Below are 21,087 nucleotides of genomic sequence, written 5' to 3' on the forward strand. Positions count from 1 at the left end.
CTGATAAAATGGAAATTTGCTGCTCATATCTGCTCTACTGCCTAATCTCTCTTTAAAGAAAGAGGTTCTAGTGACTTTTTGGAGTTCAATCTGTAGGTAATCTGATTTCAGGAAGTGAGGGGGGAATAAGAAGGCTCAGCTCCACAGCCCCTGAAGAGAACAATCCTTAAATGAAGGGATCCAGACGAAGTCTACCCTTCCCGAGCTCCCACTAATTCAGTGGGAGAAGATGGTCCTATAGAGAGGCACAATATACTGTATATTTAAATGTGAAATGTGCAATTTTAATCCCTTCAGATGTGTTTCTAACATGTAATGCCCGACATGGCTTCTAATTACAGTTCCCAAGAAATGAAGAGACATCACTTTGTGACAGAGCATTTACTTTGTGCTTGTATATATTTAAAGCATTTTCATCCTACACTTCACCTGAAAAATCTCACAGAGCAATTCAGTTAAAAATCAATAAAAACCTCTACTTTTAGGCTTACAAAAGAAAATAGAAAAGGAAGCAAATTGAGACATCATTTCTTAAAGTTGCATTCAGAAAGCTTCTTTCCTTGTAATTTTTAGTTGAAAGCACTTGACTTGAGAAGAACACCCCCCTTCCCCGAGATCATAAAAACATACTTCCATCATTTTAGACAATACAGATAGCATTCATTCAAAGGCAGCTTCGTGATCTGTTTATAACTTGTGATAATTGTATTTTTTTAAATGATGTTGACTTGCAACTGCAATGTCAGACTCTCAAATATTGAATCTGTTCATCTCACCTTCATCATTAGAACCACAGTGTTAAGAGCTATCATAGCCATAATGGTGTATTCAAATGATGGAGAGACCACAAAGTGCCAAACTCGGTACTGAAATGTGTGTCGGTTTTGAGGCATGTAGCGGGTGAGGGGTTTTGCACTGATAGCAAAGTCAATGCAGGCTCTCTGGAAGGAGAAAAAAGGAAATCAAGAATATGTCAAGCATATTATTATAATTATTAATGCCAATAATATGCAACGATGTGGTACAAAAAAGTAGAACAACATTTATTCATGGGTTATGATCCAAACAAACAAGGAACACAAGAAAAGGAATAGTTTATAGTTATTTCTGAAAAACTTTATTTGTTTTATTTATTATGGAAAATAAGATAACTTTCATTCTGCTTTCAATTCCTCCTTCAACATTTTTTTTTCTTTAATTCTAGGGCAATAAAAGCCTATTGATTTTTAGGATTCTAAATATCAAGATTCTCATAAAAAAAACCTATTTTATCCATTTGCCCGCAACATGCTTAAACAGGTCAATGGAGAGGTTAATATGAGGGGGGCAAATAACTCTCCTAGCTAACACCCAGAGTTAAATCTATCTCTAAGCAGAACCAGTCATGCACAGGATTAAATTAAGCTCTAGATAGTTTTTAGTACCTCATTCTTCTCAAGACTACACTCTTCCATCATTTTGTCTCCTTGCTCCTGGAAAGTGATGATGATGAGAGCCACAAAGATGTTAACAAAAAAGAAAGGGAAAACTACAAAGTACACCACATAAAAAATAGACATCTCCATGCGGTTGCTACGGCTGGGGCCACGATCTTCCTCAGTCACATCTACTGAATGTTGTAGAACTCTGGGGACACAGTGAGAAAGAGAAAACATGGGTGAAAATCATATGCTAATGATCCCTTGTTGCTTTTATCCAATTAGTTTTACTGAAAGAGTGTACAAACTCTTTTGATATAGTATATTTTTACAAAAAAAATGACAAGTAAATTGACTGAAGGCTGTTTAGCTTCTGATAAGCCAATTTAATGAAAGTCAGCTGGAAACTCCCTCACAACTTCCTCCCATAGAATAGTTCAAGGACAGTAATCTATGATTATTCTGAATGTACACATTGGCTTTAAATTTGCTTTAGAACAGGGATGTCAAACTCATGGCACATGACATGTGATGTATTGACACTTCCCCCGCTTTGCTAAACCGGGCAGGAGTGGGGCCAACACATGATGCATCTGGCCCATGGGCCGCAAGTTTGACACCCTTGCTTTAGAAGAACTCTTTCCTACAGCACATCTCAAGAAGTTCTTCTTTTTCTATGTGAATTATTCTTCAAACAAGAGAGGAATTTTGCCTTTGCAAAAAAGACATCACCACTCCGAAATCCGCCTTTGTATCATAATAAAAAAGCATTTGCCTCAGAAAAGGAAATGCACTTATTATTATTAAAAAGGAAGTACACTAAATATTCTGATTATTCTCATAATTTAAGGGTGAACTACAACAATCCATTTCTAATATAGCACAGCAGTTTTTCAATATGTGTGTCAGCGTTCTGTGCGATAATGTGTTTTGTGACATCCGATGGGGTTCTATAAGAGACCAAAGTCAAAGAGGTGAGGGATGAAACGCATCAGGGATGTCCATAATATTTTTTTCTAAAGTTCAGTGGAAAAGCTTATTCTTTTGTGGAAAAAAAGGAATATGGCTACCGTTTTGTGATCAGGAGACCTTGATTGTTGTTTTTTTCACTAACAGGTTCTGCGTCTTGAAAAAGCTAGAAAAGTCCAGTTATAGGTAAAGAAGGAAAATACTCACTGAGGCCATCCTTCTCCAGTGGAAACAGTGAAGAGTGTAAGCAAAGCCCAAATAATATTGTCATAATGGAATTCATGGCGCTTCCATTGTCGACATTTTACTTCCATCGTGTTTTTCTCGTGGTCTATATAGTTTCCACTGCAGTATAAAAGTGGCAGAGAATAAAAGGCTTTTGTTGTACTGTCACAATAAAGAGGCGGGGAAAAGGTTTAAAACGTAGGTCCAGGGACACAAAATACAATTCCCAGGATAGAAGAGAAGCATTGATCATAGGAATTTCCTTCTGCTATTACTTTTCCATCAGTCTGGCTCTGATGCCAGAAATTAGATTGACTGGATGGGAGAAGCAAGGCAGAATTTAGAATAAGAGGTAACAGATATTAACCTACCTACTGTTGTATTTTTATGCCCCCTGAACTTGCCTTTTCCTTTTTCTAAATGATCATCAGAAAATGTAAGGATTAAATACAAATAGAAACCAAGGGGTCAAGAACATTAAGAGGTTTGTAGAGTAATTAAAAATAGGGACTTAAATTCATGTTTCTCTCTAAAGTTTTACCATAGAATTTTCTATTATAATTCAGTGTATAATTAAGCATCTATCAGCTGGGAAATACAACAAGGTCACCTAAAAACAAAATACTGGTTTCTGCATAATCAGAAAGTCCCTTAAACATGCAAAAGCATATAAAATAGAAAATTAGAAGAAAATGATTAAAAAACACCTCTAAGTTTCTATGACTGAATGCTGTCTGCTGTACTTACATACAGTCTTTCTCTGTATCCTTTGAACTGTCTGTACAGTAGAAGAATTTGCCCTTGAAAAGCTGGACTGCGATAACGGCAAAGATGAACATGAAGAGCTTGTAGACAATGAGTATGTTGAAGACATTTTTCAGAGACGTTACAACACAGTCAAAGACTGCCTGAGGGAGAATGATAAACCATGAAGCGTGACTCATCTTAACTAAGCAAAAATACTCTTATCAAAGATGTCATAAAGAGCCTCAAAGCTACAGTTAGTTAAGGCATATGCCAAATCTTTACTGTACAAAAAACATCTATTCATTTGATTATGAAACAATTTATTTTTATTTATTTGATTTGATTTGTCAATTGCTTACAAGATAATAGTTATAAGTATAAACATAGTTATGAATACATGGATACATATAAGAAAAATAAAAGAAACAATAGGACAGGGACGGTAGGCACGATTGGTGCGCTTATGCACGCCCCTTAGGGAAGGGGTGAAGTCAATAGTAGACAGTCTAAGGTTAAAGTTTTTGGGGTTAGAGGAAGAAACCACAGAGTCAGGTAGAGTATTCCAGACATTGACCACTCTGTTGCTGAAGTCGTATTTCCTGCAATCAAGTTTGGTGCGGTTAACCATGAGTTTGTATCTATTGTGCGCTCTTGTATTGTTATGATTGAAGCTGAAGTATTCATTGACAGGTAGGACATTGCAATGTATGATTTTATATACTATACTTAGATCGGACTGAAGGCAGCATAGTTCTAGGTTTTCTAGGTCTAGAATTTCAAGTCTGGTGGCATCAGATTTTCTGCAATGAGTAGAGGAGTGGAGAACTCTTCTTGTGAAATATTTCTGGACTTTCTCTACTGTGTTAATATCAGATACGTAATTTATATATGTGGATACCAAACAAATGAGGATAATTGGGCCTGTCATGCAATTTAGCATCTTGGGTAATCATGATTACTTCCCCATGTACTGTTTAATGCATATCAGCTGTAATAACTATAGGGTGGGAGTTTCATGTGGACATGTGGGCCTATTCTTGCTCTCTGGATCAGTCCGTCAGAAATCACTGTGCAGATCTGCATGAAAGGAAAAGACAGGCAAGGACTGGGTAGCACAAAGACAGGAATGTCGTCCTAGAGTTTTCCACCGCTTCTTTAATTGGAGGAAGGAGCCTGCAATAAGCCATACTTTCAGGATTAAGAAAAATCCTGTGTGAATACATCACAGAACAATGGAGATGAACGATAGAGAGGGGTAGTGCTGCCTATACGGCAGACATAACTCCTATAACATCTTTCCCTTTTCATATTAACACAAATGACATTTCAAAACACTGTTATAGGGGTTATGTCTGCTGTGTAGGAAGCACTATCCCTCTCTAGCATTCACCTCCATTGTTCTGTGACGTATTTCCTGCCTCTCTAGGATTTACCTGTATCTGCTCCTGTGGGGCAATTTCCTATGCCATTCATAAATCTGGGGGTGGGAATGGGGGACCAGCCTTCATGGAGTCTTTGGTTCTCTTTCTCAAGCTTGGTTGCTTGCTTGAAGGTGTTTTGTTACCTGACTAGGTAACATTATCAATGCTCAGCTCTGATGATGTTATCTAGTCAGGCAATGAAATGTCTGCAGGCATACAACCAAGCTCAGACAACACCAATTACTCCACAGTTCAACCCTCCACTATATATATTCTCTTCTATTGGTTCCAGTTTCCATTTGATTTTAAATTATCTCTCCAAGCTTTCCTCTCACATGACTGTGCCATCAAGGTGTGATACTGAACTTGGCTCGATGATGAGAAGGGATTGTAGGAAAATAAGCTTCCCTTACCTTCCACATTATAAATCATTGAAACAGACCCAACTGTTTAGGGAGTTATAGCTTGAGTTACAGATCCTGGGTGGAGGGTATACACAGATGCTGTGGAAAGGGGCTGAGATTTAGGGAAATGGAAGACTGGCTCATGCAACTTCATCTGCCTGCATTTGAATGCAGGACTGAAGAATTAACCTACAGTCATTTTCAAAAGCCACCCAAACAATAGCTTGCAGGATAGATTGGGCTGTGAAGCACTAGAACACGGGTGTCAAACTCGTAACATCACATTGTCATCATGTGACATATTTCGACTTTCCCCCCTTCACTAAACTGGGAGTAGGCGTGGCCAGCATGTGATGCAATCAGCCTATGGGCCATGAGTTTGACACCCCTGTGACTAGAGGGAAAGCTAGCTTCTTCTTACCCACTTAAGATAAGAAGTCTTGGTGGTGCAGTAGTTAGAATACAGAATTGCAGGCTAACTCTGACCACCGTCTGGAGTTCAATCCTGACGGGGTTCAAGGTTGACTTAGCCTTCAGTAAAACGAGGACCTAGATTGTTGGAGGTAATTTTAAATTGCCCAGAGAGAGCTGTAAAACACTATGAGGCAGTATATAAGGCTAAATGCTATTGCTATCTACTTCACTATGCAGCTGTGGCCAGTATACCTTCCCCTACCCCTAGAGAGCAACTTGTCACTGCCATGATTGGCACTCATTCTTCACATTTGACACTCTTTAAAAGTTACTTTAAAAAAAATAGTGGTCACTGCCTGAATTTTACATGCAAATACCTTGAGTTTGGGCAACCGCTTGATGGTCTTCAAAGGTCTCAAGACACGTAGAACACGAAGGGACTTGATTGTTTTAATGTCACGACCTTTGTTGGACCTGTACATTTGGGAGGATAAACAAGCCACCCAAAACATTAAGACAAAAGGATAAAAACAAAAAAGGAACTTCTTAAAGAAAAACTAAACTCACTGTATTTTTGCCATAGTAAACATTACTTTTTTGTATAGATGATGAAAAGCATGGGCCACATTATTGACTTTTTGAAACCTGATAAATTTGAACTATTGAGTGGATTTTTTAAAAAATCTGAACATTAAAAAGTGTGTTTGTGTCTGTATGTGAGAGAGAAAGAGAGTGCAAGCCCAGGAGAATTCCCTTTTTATTTGAATTGACTGATGATTTCAAATCCTATTATTGTGAGAAAGAATGTGCTAACAAGGTTAAAACAAGTGATTTCACACTCTTGCTGAGTTGAACCATCTGTTGTAAGGCACCATGCCACTGTGAATCATACATTCATGTACCTGGTGAATCCCAGCAATCATCTTGCTCTCTGTTTTCATCCAAAGGTGGAAGTACAATAGCTCTTTTCCTAGGATGGTTCTACTATTGTAATAAGCTGTTACAAGGTACCATCATATACAAGTAAATATGTGCGTGTATATAGTGTATTGATAAGCAGAGCTATATGATGTCATAACTGAATTGAAATTAGTTTTTATACATCGCAAAGACAAGGTTGTCATAACTAGGATATCCTCAGTCAAATTATTAAGAAAAAGATCTTCATTAGTCATTAATCAGCATCTAGGAAGAACTGAAAAATTGACTGTAGCCGAAAAGATGAACTTCAGGAAGGGCATGGAAATAATTCCTATACTCATCTACAGAGTTCAGTGGGAATAGTAGCATCAAGGAATGCTCTGGAGGTATATTTTACCTTCAAGGAAAAAGTAGGGATAGGAATCTTCTACTTGTGTATTATCCCTTACATTCATCTTTTAGGATATCTAGAGTTAAAATTAGACCCTACAGGGTGATTTTAAGGAACTCAATTTTGAGAAAAACCTAATCTCCTCCAACTTCACTATACTGCTTCCTAATATAAATTAGGAAAGTTCTTTGGTGGTGAGGCCTATGGCTTCACCCATAGCAGAGGTGGCTTTCAGCAGGTTCTGACCATTTCTGGAGAACCGGTAGTGGAAATTTTGAGTAGTTTGGAGAACTACCTCTGATTGGCCCTGCCCCCATCTATTCTCTGCCTTTCGAGTCCCAGCTGATTGGCTGGGTCTTCTTTTGTTGCCTTGCACAGGAGAACAAAGCTGGAAAGCAGGTTAGTGGGGTGGGGAGGGAATGGGATTTTGCAGCAACCTTCCCAGGAGTGGGGAAGGAATGAGGATTTTCCCCTGGAGAGGGGAGGGAATGGGACTTTACAATATCCTTCCCCTGCCATGCCCACCAAGCCACACCCACCAAGCCCTGCCATACCCACCAAGCCACGTCCACAGAACTGGTAGTAAAAAAATTTTTTAATCCCACTACTGACCTATAAGCACCTGCTTTACAGTCAAAATCCATTCTAGAAAAAGCAAAGATTCCTTAAAATATATCAGGAATTATTCCATGAAAAGGTTAATAGTATTTAGCATTTATTTAGTATTCATTTGATTTGTCAATCGCTTATAAGATACAGGTATAAGAATAAATATAGTTTTGAATACATGAGATAGATACTTATAAGAAAAATAAAAAAAACAATGGGACAGGGACGATTGGTGCACTTATGCATGCCCCCTACAGGCCTCTTAGGAAGTGAGTGAGGTCAATAGTATACAGTCTAAGGTTAAAGTTTTTGGGATTTGGGGAAGAAACCACAGAGTCAGGTAGAGTATTCCAAACATTGACCACTCTGTTGCTGAAGTTGTATTTTCTGCAGTCAAGTTTGGTGCAGTTAACCTTGAGTTTGTATCTATTGTGTGCTCTTGTATTGTTATGATTGAAGCTGAAGTATTCATTTGCAGGTAGGACACTGCAATGTATGATTTTATATACTATATTTAGATCGGACCAGAGGTGGCGTAGTTCTAGGTTTTCTAGGTCTAGAGCAGGCTTGTCCAACCCGCGGCCCACGGGCCGCATGCGGCCCAGGTCGCCTCGTAATGTGGCCCAATGCCCACCCCAACCATCGTGCCACAGCCAGGGAGAAGGAGGAGGAGAGGCAGGCGCGAGGCGGGGCGAGGCGAGCGCCAGGCCAAGCAGCAAGAGAAAAGGCGGGCGCCGTCAGAGTGCCACCTCCTGCTGTTACCGCCGCCGCTTCTGCCCCTGCCACCGCTGCTGCTTCTGCCCCCGCCGCCGCTGCTGCCCCCGCCGCCGCCGCTTCTGCCCCCGCCGCCACCCCTGCCGCTTCTGCCCCGCCGTCACCCCCGCCACTTCTGCCCTGCCGCCACCCCTGCTGCTTCTGCCCCCGCCGCCACCCCCGCCGCTTCTGCCACTGCTGCTGCTTCTGCCCCCACCGCTGCTGCTGCCCCCGCCGCCACCGCTTCTTCTCCCGCCACTGCTGCCCCCGCGGTGGGGGAAGAAGCGGCGGCGGGGGTGGTAGCGGGGGCAGAAATGGCGGCGGCAGAAGCAGCAGCGGTGGCGGGGAAGAAGCGGCGGCGGCAGCAGAAGCGGCGGGGTGGTGGTGGGGCAGAAACAGCGACGGCAGAAGCAGCAGCGGTGGCGGGGAAGAAGCGGCGGCGGCGGCAGAAGGGCGGCGGGGGCAGAAGCAGCAGCGGTGGCGGGGAAGAAGCGGCGGCGGGGGCAGAAGCGGTGGCGGTGGCGGGGCAGGAGCCTTCCCCGCCGCTGCTTCTGCCCGCCGCCGCTGCTGCTGCTTCTGCCTTCCAGTCCTGCCTCATCCAGCCGGGCTATTTACAGGAGGAGAGGTAGGCGTGAGGCAGGCAAGCTTTCTCCCTCCCCACCCCCACAAAATTTGGCCGGAAAATAAACTGTGATAAAAAAACTGTGTTAAAAAAACCGTGATAAAAATAAATAATTTTAAATAAATAATTAATAATAAATAATAAAAACATCTCACTAACTTTATTTCCAAATAAATTTAATATGTTAACTATGTTTTCTATGTTTTTTTGGGATGATCGGTATCGTTACTGTTATTTTATTTTATGTGCGGCCCAAACCAAATTTTCATCTTCTAATGTGGCCCAGGGAAGGTGAAAGGTTGGACACCCCTGGTCTAGAGTTTCAAGTCTGGTGGCATAAGGTATTCTACAATGAGTAGAGGAGCGGAGAACTCTTCTTGTGAAATATTTCTGGACTTTCTCAATTGTGTTAATATCAGATGCATGATATGGGTTCCAGACTGATGAGCTGTATTTAAGTATAGGTCTAGCAAATGTTTTGTATGCTCTAGTTAGTAGTGTGATATTACCAGAGAGAAAGCTACGTAGAATTAGGTTAACAACTCTTAATGCCTTTTTGGCTATGTAGTTACAGTGGGCTCTAGCACTTAGATCATTTGAGATGAGTACTCCAAGGTCCTTGACAAAGTTTGGATCCTCAACAAGGTCTTGACTATTCAGCTTGTATTTTATTTTCTGATTTTTTTTCTGCCAATATATAAGACAGAGCATTTATTTGTTGAGATTTGAAGTTGCCATTTGATTGACCATTCTGATACATTGTCAAGGTCTTTTTTGGAGGGTAGTAGTATTGTCTGTGGTGTTGAATAGCTTTACATCATCAGCGAAGAGAATGCAGTTGCTTAATAGTGGAAACTCTATTGAAACTATTGAAACTCCCTTATTGTCAGCCTTCAAGATCTTCTACTACTGCTTTGCATCTTTTGGCTGCCATAATTAACGGGGGGAGGGGGAAAGTATGGGAAGCGAGCTGGAGGTGTTACATTCTAGTGTTGTATAAAATGAGGAGGGGGGAGTATACATTCTTGCTTAGGTTTCTATTTCTCGCTTAGCTTTCTTTTCTCTGCGCAGCTGCAAACCTTTATCAGAATATGCCAAGGTCAATGGACAGAGGCCTCATCACCACCTGAAGATGTCCACATGATCATATGCACAACTTTTAATTGGAAGAATCATTTGAACTATTGGGGGTGGGAACATTTCCATCACTTTGTATATGTGATTTGCGCGCCTAAGTCCTCAGATTCAGAATTCTATTGTAGCTACCATTTCATTTCCAGTAAAAGATATCTTTTCTCTAACTAAAAGAGTCTAAGTATTTCTTTCTCAACCTGACACTTATCATCTGCAAGTTCATGATGCATAAGTTCTTAAACTAAATAGAACTAGCTACTTCCCTCTAAAATTTTGTATAGATTTGATTCACAATGTTCTTTATTCACAAATTAACAATAAACCAAATTAATACTTTTAGGAGAGACAGAGAGAGAGAGTGTGAGTGAAAGACAGATGCAAGCTTTGTTTGCTCTGCTGGCAATTAAATTCTAAATTAAAGTTGATGCTAATATCTAGCTATTATTTTATCTGACACATTATTTTCCCGTCCACATTTACAGAGGGGAAAATTATAGAAAATTAAAACAAAACAATCACCAACAAATTCTAGAAAATTGTTTTTTAAAAAAGACTTGGTATATTTTATAATATATCTCTTTCAACAGCATTTCTTCTTAAGCTTCTCAAAGGCCTCTCATGCTGTCCTTTCTATGTTCTATTCAAATAGATGGTGCTAATACAGCCTTGGGCCCTTAAGGGCTCTAACAAATGTCACACTGGTCCATTGTATAAGATGATGCTGAAAGCAAAGGACTCTGTATATGTGTCTTATTGCTCAACCCTACGAAACAATCATTGCTTAGCCCTCTCAAATCACTACCAGCAACTGGGGTTTTTACAACTATCCAGAATTACAATGGTTTAAGAATAGGTGATTTATGGCCCATAAAGCCCTTCCCGCCATCATAAAATGTTGCACCCTCGCCCCTGTCATGTGACTACATTTTAGGCACTTTGCAGCCAACTAGCCTTATGATTGGTGCACTGCAATATTGCAGTGTCCCAGTCACAGGACTGCAATTTGTGACTTTTTTTTTTTCTGGTTTCTGGTGCTTTTTAGGCAAAAACCCTCATTCGAAAGAATGGGTTCATTTTATGACCACGCTGTCCACTTTTAGACTGCACCATTTGCTTAATGGGCATGGTGACTCATTTAATGACTGCCACAAAACTACCCCCCCCCAAATGGGTCTGGTCACGTAGTGGCCTCCACTTTCTAGTCTCACTTTTGTCTTAAATTGAGGACTTACTGTATTAATCAGTGTAAAAACAGCCTATAATCTGATTCATTACAAAATGAATCTACATTCCTATTCTGTGTATTGACCTTGTGTTCAACACACCAAAGCATTGAAAACATTTTGAGATGAAACTCGGTGATGTCCTGTTCCGATACTTTTTGACCTTACAGTGATCTCATTGCAGAGTGATAACACCTAACATTATGTAGTCCATAATTAGATAAGTAAATCTATTTCTCATGGTGCATTACTTTGTACCTATCAGTCCTAGATATCAGTTGCCACTTTATTGCTCAATCACATTCCTCTGCAACTTTCTATGATTTGTTTTAGATTTTCACATAGAATTTGTACATTTCTATAGAAAATACGAAGGCCACTCAATAGCATGCTAAACATGCTCCAGATCTAGAAGGCATCTTATTTTATTTTTTTTTTTGTCCAGCAGCAGAGTTTGGGATGACAAACAAGCGCACTGGAGGTATTGCCATAATCTGGATTTCATTTTAAATCAGTAGCTACCTTGCAGGAACAGTGGGTAAGACTACATTTCAATAATTCATGAGGCAATTTTACTAGGTGAAAGCAACATTTTAATGAACCTGCATTTTTAAAAGTATAATTCACTGCCAATTGTGCTGCTATAATGAAGAAAATATTAATGTTGGTTGGAACCTGTCTGGATAATAAAATGCAACTTCAAGGATATACAACCACCCCTTCCCCAATTCTTTTCTTTTATTAAAAATAAACACACATTGGGAAAGAGCTACAGATTTCTTTTTTAATATAAAAATATTGTTGTGTATGATCCATGTTGTTATTGTGAGTCCTTAGTGCTCTCTGAGATTGGTTGCTTTCTTACAGATGTTTCATTATCAAAACTAGATAGTCTCAGAGAGCACCAAGGACCTTTCATTTCCACTCTGAGCTACAAAGATTCTCCTTTGCTGTTACTGTCTTTGGTGAGCCAGCGTTGCAGTCTGGTTTTATTTATTTATTTTATTTTTGTCAATTGCTTACAAGATAATAGGTATAAGTAAAAAAAACATAGTTATGAATACATGGATACATATAAGAAAAAAAAAAGAAACAATAGGACAGGGATAATTACAGGTTAATTTATTGGCAGAAAAAGCAACAGATATAATTGGATTTCGAAAGAGGACTCAGTATCAACTTTGTCACAAGTTGATAGTGACAGAGAGAAGCAGAGTTGGGACATTGATCCCCTTGCATGAACTCCAGAGCAATTGCTTTTGCAGGCTGCTTTCTGCCATATAATTTTTTCCCTAACACAGCATAGCAGAGCAACTTTTTCCCCTTATTTGTTCCAGAGGCTGTGTGATAAATCTAATGCTTACTGTATCCCTTGCTTCTCTTTGACACTGTCCTACTTGTTCATTTTTCTGTAGGAAAAGGTTCAAAATCAACCACAGGGCTTGTTTTTATCTGCAGAAAAACTCTGAAAACAATTGCCCACCTATCTCTATAGAGCGGGGCTGTCAAACTCGTGGGGTCGTGGGCCGGATGCACCACGTGCTGGCCATGCTCATGACCGGTTTAGTGAAGGGGAACAAAGTCCAATACATCACGTCACGATGCGAGTTTGACCACTCCTGCTATAGAGATTACTTAAGAAGATTTAGTGTTTGTGAAATTTCAGTTGCATAGAATCTTAAGTTGCTTTATGAGATGAAGATCCTTACATAGAAGCATTTAAGAAGAAAAATATTCCTGTTACATAAACTTCACCTATCCTTCTCTTCTCAAAAGGATAGGGAGAGAGCCAAAGGTGAGGTAGGGTGGAAAGTGACATGGCATTAAAAGCATCCTTTCTTTCAGACCCATATTATCTTCACAATTAGTTTTATTCTCTTTTCCTATCTATTTACTTTGGCTCATTGATAAGCAAACACCAACTATGGTCTTCCCCAGTTTGGTATAGGTCTATAAAGTTGTAGTAATGTGCACTGCACCTGTACAGGAACACTTTACACAAACTATACCTTTTCACTACATACTTTGTGTTATGTCCTGAGAACTCTAGGAGTTCTCACTCAGGTCCATTCACTTTGAGTGGGCGTTCTCCCCCTTTCCTCATTGGCTGGTTCCCCCCAGCAGCCGGCTATAAAAGCAGGCTGCGGGGTCCAACCAGTTGCTGATTGCTGCGAGCCAGTTCCAGGCGTGGCAAGCACGATCAGCCCTTTATTGTATAATAAAGTATTGTTGCACTCATGCTCTGGTTCAGCCTCTCTTTTCCCAAACATAACACTGGCGACGAGGATGGGATGGCTACCAGAAGCACCATGCAACCGCTGAGTCACTAGCCGCCGATCTGCAGCCAGAGAGAGCGATCGGTCGGCGATAAGAGCAACGCTGATCCGCATGCCAGAGAGAGCGGTCAGCAAACAAAAAGAGCAAACAAAAAGAGCAAACGCTGATCCGCTGACAGAGAAAGCGGCCAGCAAGCAATAAGTAGCGAACGCTGATCCGCAGCCAGAGAGAGCGGTCAGAATCGATAGTTAGAAGCGTCTGTAGCCGCTTGTTAGCCAAGCTACAGGGAAAATGAAGCGCTGCAAGCCGCAGCCGCTCAGTATTAGGCACGAAATTCAAACGGCTGCCATTTGAATTTCAACCCTAAGGGCACAGCACAGCGCTGTAGCCAAGTCACTGACACCCACACAGGCGCGAATCCAAACACCGCCAACGGCTAACAGCCAAACGTGGTTAACCCAGAGAGAAAGAGAGGACTGCGAAAAGCCTCTCCGGAGCTGAAATCACTTGCCTGCCACAGGCACTAAAACATTGTCTGCTGCCCCAGAGAGATTTTTTCCACAGGAAGTTCTACCGGTCCCAGCACCATGAATTCCAATCCAGTCTTCCCAGCGTTCAAACCAGATGAGGAGAAGTGGGAATCATATAAGAACCGCTTTAATCATTATATCGATGCAATTGGCCTGGCGGATGCTGGAGAACATCGGAAAAAGTAGTATTTCCTGATCTACTGTGGAGCCACCGTTTTCGATACTGCCACGGCCCTCGTGGCCCCTCGTGAGTTGAAAAACGTTCCATGGTCTGAGTTACTTGAAATCCTCACTAACCACTATTCTCCCAGGCCCTCACAGATTGCCAGGAGATTCACCTTCCGTATGAGGAAGCAAGCGGACAAGGAGACCATCAATCAGTATATGGCCGCCCTCAGAACAGCAGCACTGCATTGTGGGTTTGGAACCTACCTGGAGGACATGCTCCTCGATCAATTAGTCTGCGGGGTCAAGGACCTCCACCTGCAAAGGCGCCTTCTCGCAAAAAGAGACCTCAACCTCGCACAAGCAGTCGAGGAGGCCTTGGCAGCTGAGCTGGCAACACACTCAGCCACCGAAATCCATGGCCCTAGTGCCAAGCTGACATCGCTTCCAGTCCACTCCGAGGAGGTGGTAGCAGAGGAAACCATCAGTGATGAAAACGACATCCACCGCCTCTCCAACGACAGACGACCGCAGGTAGGAGCCAAACAAGAAAACATCGGTCCACCCAAGCACATCACCCTGTGCCTAGCCTGCGGGGGATCTCATCAGAGGGCCACCTGCAAGTTTAAAGGAGCTACCTGCAATAACTGTCATAAAAGGGGACACATCGCGAGAGTCTGCCAAGCCCCTCAAAGCTCAGCACAAAGGCACCCCCCCTCGCACGCGGGACCACAGAGGCGAGTATTGAACTGTCGCACGCACCACCATGCCAAGCACACTTGCCACACTGTTAGTAAAATTTCTTTATCCGTTTCCTTAGAAGGTAAACCGTGCCGTATGGAGGTTGACACTGGGTCAGCGCTCTCAATTATCTCATGGAACACCCTCAAGAGGCTCCAACCTAGCCTGTCCACTAGCTGGCTCCAGAGATGCCAGTTCAGCCTGAAGGACTACCAGGGGAAGACCATTCCTGTAATCGGCAGAGGCAAGTTCCTTGTCAGTTTTAAAGCTTTTAAAGGTCACCTACCTCTAGTGGTAGTTAACGGCAATCTCCCCACCTTATTGGGGCTCGATTGGTTTCCCCATCTCGGCCTAGGGCTAACAGGAGTCCATGCTGTCTCAACCTCAGACACTGACCCCTTATTCGCTGATTACGCAGATGTGTTCAGCGAAGAGCTGGGGTGTTATAAAGGTACCCCCATCTCATTCTCAGTTGACCCCCAGGCGGTCCCAATCAGGCTAAAACCGCGTAGGGTCCCATTCGCTATTCGGCCAAAACTAGATGCGGAATTGGATAAACTGTTAAAACAAGGGGTCATTGAGCCAACAGATTTCGCCAAATGGGAGACGCCCATTGTCACACCCCTCAAAAAGACGGTAGCCTGAGAATTTGCTCGGACTACAAGACGACAATCAATAAGTTTCTACAAGTTAGCGCTTATCCTGTGCCTGTCATTCAGCATCTATTACACACATTCGAACCAGGCAGCATTTTTGCTAAATTAGACATGTCTCAAGCATATCAGCAGTTCCCTGTTGATAACCAAACAGCGGAACTCCAGACAATTGTCACTCACAGGGGTGCCTTCCGATGCAAGCGTCTCCAATTTGGCGTAAGTGTTGCCCCAGGTATTTTTCAATCCCTCATGGAGCGGATTTTGCAGGGCCTCCCTGGTGTAGTACCCTACTTCGACGACATCTTAGTCTCAGCCAGGGACAGACCCCAACTCTTCCAGAGAGTTCGAGCAGTGTTAGAGAGGTTCAGACAGCATGGCCTCAAGTTGAAAAAAGAAAAATGTGCCATTGCCACTAGACAGGTGGACTTTCTGGGTTATAAAATTGACGCCTCTGGCATTCACCCCCTGGAGTCCAAGGTTAAGGCAGTCCACGAGGCACCCACTCCAACCTCCAAAACTGAACTTCAGGTGTTCTTGGGGCTATTGAACTTTTACGCATCCTTCTTGCCCCATAAAGCATCAGTAGCCGAACCCCTACACAGATTACTGGATAAAAAGTCACCGTGGAACTGGGGGCACAAAGAAGACCATGCTTTTCACGCCGTCAAATCACTACTCACGTCAGAGGCGGTACTTATTCAATTCGACCCTAACCTCCCTTTAGTGCTGGCAGCAGACGCATCCCCTTTTGGAATTGGGGCGGTACTAAGTCACAGGCTTCCCAATGGCGCCGAGGCCCCCATCGCCTTTTTCTCAAGGACGCTCTCTGCAACGGAGCGCAATTACAGCCAGATCGATAAGGAAGCCCTAGCAGCTGTTGCAGCCGTGAAAAAATTTCACGAATTTCTCTTTGGCCATTTTTTCGAGCTGGTCACGGACCACAAGCCCCTCCTGGGCCTACTAGCCGGGGACAAACAGACCCCTCAAGTCCTCTCCCCTAGGATGACAAGGTGGACCCTCTTCCTAGCAGCCTACTCCTACAGACTTATACACCGCCCGGGTAAAACACTGTCCCACGCTGACGCTCTCAGTCGCTGCCCCTTGCCGGCTCCGGCTGAAGACCCTGCTCCTGTCCACGCTATTTTCGAGATCACCCAGTTGGACCTACCCATCACTGCCCTTGACATTGCTGCTAAAACCAAGGCAGATCAAACGCTCGCCCAGGTGCTCGACTGGGTGAGGAGGGGGTGGCCGGGTGGAAATGTTGAAAACAAATTCACACCTTTCAAGACTCGCATGCAGGAGTTATCCAGTTTGCAGGGCTGTCTACTATGGGGCACTCGAGTGGTCATCCCGGCCTCACTGCGTACCCGAGTTCTGGAGGCGTTGCACGAGGGACACCCTGGCATCGTGAGAATGAAGACATTAGCACGCAGCTACGTGTGGTGGCCGGGTCTCGACGAGGACATTGTCAATTGGGTAAGTTCCTGCAGCATTTGCCAGGAATCCCGTCCTGCTCCCCCCATTGCCACCCCTACCAGATGGGAAAGTGCCAGCGCCCCGTGGTCCAGAATTCACATCGACCTGGCTGGCCCCTTGCATGGGAAGACGTTCCTAGTGGTCGTGGACGCCTATTCCAAATGGATTGACGTAGCACAGCTATCCACGACCACCACACTAGCAATCACCAACGTGTTAACACGCCTGTTCGTAACGCACGGGCTACCCGACTCCATTGTCTCCGACAATGGCCCACAGTTCGCATCAACCGAGTTCAGCCGTTTCGCTGCCAACCTGGGTATCCGCCACATTTTCACAGCCCCATTTCATCCTGCCAGTAACGGATTGGCTGAAAGGGCCGTCAGGACCACTAAAGAAGCCCTGGCTAGGTTCAGCAAGGATGACTGGCACCACAAACTCTCGCGGTTCCTGATGAGCCAACACTCAACTCCTTGTTCAGTCACCAATAAGTCCCCAGCTGAGCTCCTGATGGGCAGGCGTCTGAGGACTGTATTGGACAGACTCCACCCACAATACTGCCCTGACTCTCCCCTCGCTTCCACATCGGGGGTTAGACATTTTATCTTACAGGAGCCAGTTTTCACGAGGAACTTCGCTGGAGACCCCCTGTGGATCCCGGGCGAGATCGTAGCTATCACCGGGCCGCGGTCGTATCGGGTCAGACTGGAGGATGGCCGCGTCTGGAGAAGGCACATAGACCAACTGCGTAGGCGCCTCAGCACCCTCGCCAGCAGGGACCCAGAGTCACAAGACGAAGGGAGGCCTCATCCTCAGCCCCACATCCACATCATGCCCGGCGACCAGTTCACACCTACAACCGGTCCCGAAAGCCCGAACACGGACAGCAGCGCCCAGACGGTTGACTAGCCCGATCCAGTCTACGGGAGCACATCCCCAGCGACCAACCCTACGAGCCCCGGGCATACCCGAACCGAGGGGCACACTGGTGACACTTTGCTGACTCTGCCTTCCCAGGCAGACCCCGAACGGACAGACAGCGTTCCAGAGCTGCGCCATTCCGGGCGCCAACATAAACCTCCTGCCTACCTCAAAGACTATGCGTGTTCGCATCTGGGGGGAAGGGGTGTTATGTCCTGAGAACTCTAGGAGTTCTCACTCAGGTCCATTCACTTTGAGTGGGCGTTCTCCCCCTTTCCTCATTGGCTGGTTCCCCCCAGCAGCCGGCTATAAAAGCAGGCTGCGGGGTCCAACCAGTTGCTGATTGCTGCGAGCCAGTTCCAGGCGTGGCAAGCACGATCAGCCCTTTATTGTATAATAAAGTATTGTTGCACTCATGCTCTGGTTCAGCCTCTCTTTTCCCAAACATAACACTTTGAAAATGAAAATCCTCCTTTTTCATGGAGTATACCAAGCCAACATACTTTCTAGACAGCTTGTATGTCTTCCAAATATAAATGGGAATGACTATGAATTTCTAGTGAAAGAACATTTGAAATATTGATGGTTAATCTGCACTATTATCTAGCTTATTTCTCTCTTACACATACACACATCTCAGTGTTTTTCAGCATTATGTAACCTAAAAATTATTTCTCACACGTTCATTCAATCATTTATGGCAATATGTCATGACTTCACACAACAACAGCTTTTAATGATCTTGGGAGATGAGTCACAATCTTACAATCGAACTTAGATGTTTGGGAAGAAAAGCAAATTATGATCTCTCTTCCAGCTTTCGTAGAGTTCATATTTGCTAAGGATAGTGTCAGTGGGGTAAGGATCAGATACCCTGCCTTGGTTTTAAATTGAAAACCATACAGTTACTCAGTAAAGACACAAGCAGCAATCCTAAACTATCTCTCAGACTGGTTTGGTACCAGAGGCACCAAAATGATCAAAAGACTGTCAACAACAGATTGGCAGGGGAGAAATGAAAGTGGAGAAACATCTATCTCTCTTCCCTTTCCACTTTTTAAAATAAGTCTTTCTGACATCACAATCATTGGTTTAAATTTCCCTCAGAGCTGGAAGTTTCGTTCATCTGACTGGACCCTGGGCTTTTGAAACTCTCTCTTCTGCTTTTTTCCTGATGCTGAAGTTCCCAACATCAAAAAATCAGCCCCGGAGATTGTCACTAGAAAGCGGCATTCTACATCTATTATAAGATTGCAGCTTTAATGAATCATGACTGCTGTATTGTTGAAGCTTAATATTATATCCATCAAAGACTGCATTTGAAATTGAGAGGTTAGAAATGGAGATCCTTGTTCTTTAAAGTAACCAAACCTGGCACTGATCCCTGATACAGTGCTGAAGTAGCTGAAAGACGAACTACTGCCTGCTCAACTAACTTAACTCTGTAAGTTCCCCTCAGTTGCTACTCAGCAGCATTTGCTGTTGCCTTTGTGCCAGCAGCTTTTATGTGAGAAAATTGTCCTGCGTTGCCTTTGAAACTGGCCCTTTGCTTCTTCCTCATCAATGAAACATACTATGGTCCCTGACTAGGAATTTGCTTTTACAACACAGTGAGATAAGGAAGGATGATCATTTTGCAGAGTGAGTTAGGCAGCACATAAATAAAGATTACAAAGTCTTAGTCTAAAGTTTAAACAATGGCAAGAAATTTAAATTTTTAAGAATGTAGGAAGTTAGCACCCATCCCTCTCCTAGAAAAATGAAATATTTGGGGATATACTGAAAAGGCAGAATATTTCCCCTAAAAAGAGTAGAAACTCAAGAGCAGAAACTTACCTCAGAAGCAGAAACTCACCCCCACCTTTGTTAATGGGTGGGCCATTAAGGCCTGGGCCAGAATACTTTGCATAGCAAAAATCTCCAGGTAGGGCTGTGGCAATTGCCAAAAGCCCTTTTAAGGGCATCATAATCCACCAAGGCTCAACCAAGCCTGGAACTCAGGACAGCCTACAGAGTTGCCCCTTCATGTGAGTCTGACAACCAATTAGAAACAAGCTTCAATTCAAATCCCAATAAAGGTTATAAAACCCAGGCACTCTCAGCACTTCAGCCTTTTCTTGATCTCTTCCTTCATCTTGAAGCATGTGATCATCCTTCTTTTTCACTTTGGAGCTCCAGGCCATGTGGTCCTGTCCACCATTAAACCTTCCAAACAGCCTCCATATTTCCAGTGTCTTTTTCCCCACTTGGAACTGAACCCAGAAGGATATTTCTTCCAACAAGAACTTAGCTATAAGATTACTAGCCAGACCAGTGAAAACCCTCCATTTTAGATGTAACATAACACTTATTCCTCATTTTTATATAAACATATACACACAGAAATACACATACACACATATATACACACTCATATACATATACACTAGTGGTTGCTAAACAAGAACTATCTTTCTGTTTTTGTGTTCATCAAAGTTCCATTCTTAAATCCATTCATCCATCCAGGATGCATCAGACTTACTTTTATATATTCCAAATATTTGGATGCTAATGCTGATAGGTCTGCCTTTACCTAGTTAATTTGGGAACTTTGTTTATACTTCAGATTTCGAAGTATGCGTTCTGTATATTGACTTGACCTCAAGGAAGTACACAGTAGATAAACCCCATAATGAAAAAAACAACAACAATGGCATCTTAGCAGATAATAACTCAAGCAGTAGTACCTCATTCAGCCATACCTCATAAGGTCCCTTTGTACCCAAGAGTGGAACAATTTGGGTGTCTGAGCAGTGTTGTAGTAGCTGGTAGGTGGCTCCATCCAATGAAAGTGGCATATTAAATGTATTCAAAGGTTTTTTTTTTTTTTTTGCATATGAGGCAGAAAGTACCCGATTTCTTTGAAAGTAAAAGTACCGCATTAACCAATACATAACCAATGATCTGTGGCCTCTGCCATTCTATTCCCTTGATGGAATGTAAGTGGCATTCTGTTTTTATCTCATTTCAGCTACGGTGTTGTGTTCACACTCCTCCATGAAATGATGTTGAAACTTCTGCTTTTGAC

General features: G+C 43.1%; 1 protein-coding gene across 1 annotated transcript in view; it reads right to left on the minus strand.

Moving 5' to 3' along the window:
* Positions 1–21,087, minus strand: part of CACNA1E (calcium voltage-gated channel subunit alpha1 E) — a 346,898-nt gene that overhangs the window by 55,863 nt on the left and 269,948 nt on the right. Inside the window, exons 27-31 of the mRNA XM_087930443.1 lie at positions 5,976–6,072; positions 3,360–3,520; positions 2,595–2,732; positions 1,425–1,626; positions 777–941 (exon numbers count right to left, since the gene is read on the minus strand). Of these exons, the coding sequence (XP_087786569.1) occupies positions 777–941; positions 1,425–1,626; positions 2,595–2,732; positions 3,360–3,520; positions 5,976–6,072 (763 nt within the window). The remainder of the gene's footprint in view (positions 1–776; positions 942–1,424; positions 1,627–2,594; positions 2,733–3,359; positions 3,521–5,975; positions 6,073–21,087) is intronic.

Source organism: Pseudonaja textilis, chromosome 3 (assembly GCF_049901715.1).
Source record: "Pseudonaja textilis isolate UNSWEBS1 chromosome 3, rPseTex1.2, whole genome shotgun sequence".
Lineage (NCBI taxonomy): Eukaryota > Metazoa > Chordata > Lepidosauria > Squamata > Elapidae > Pseudonaja > Pseudonaja textilis.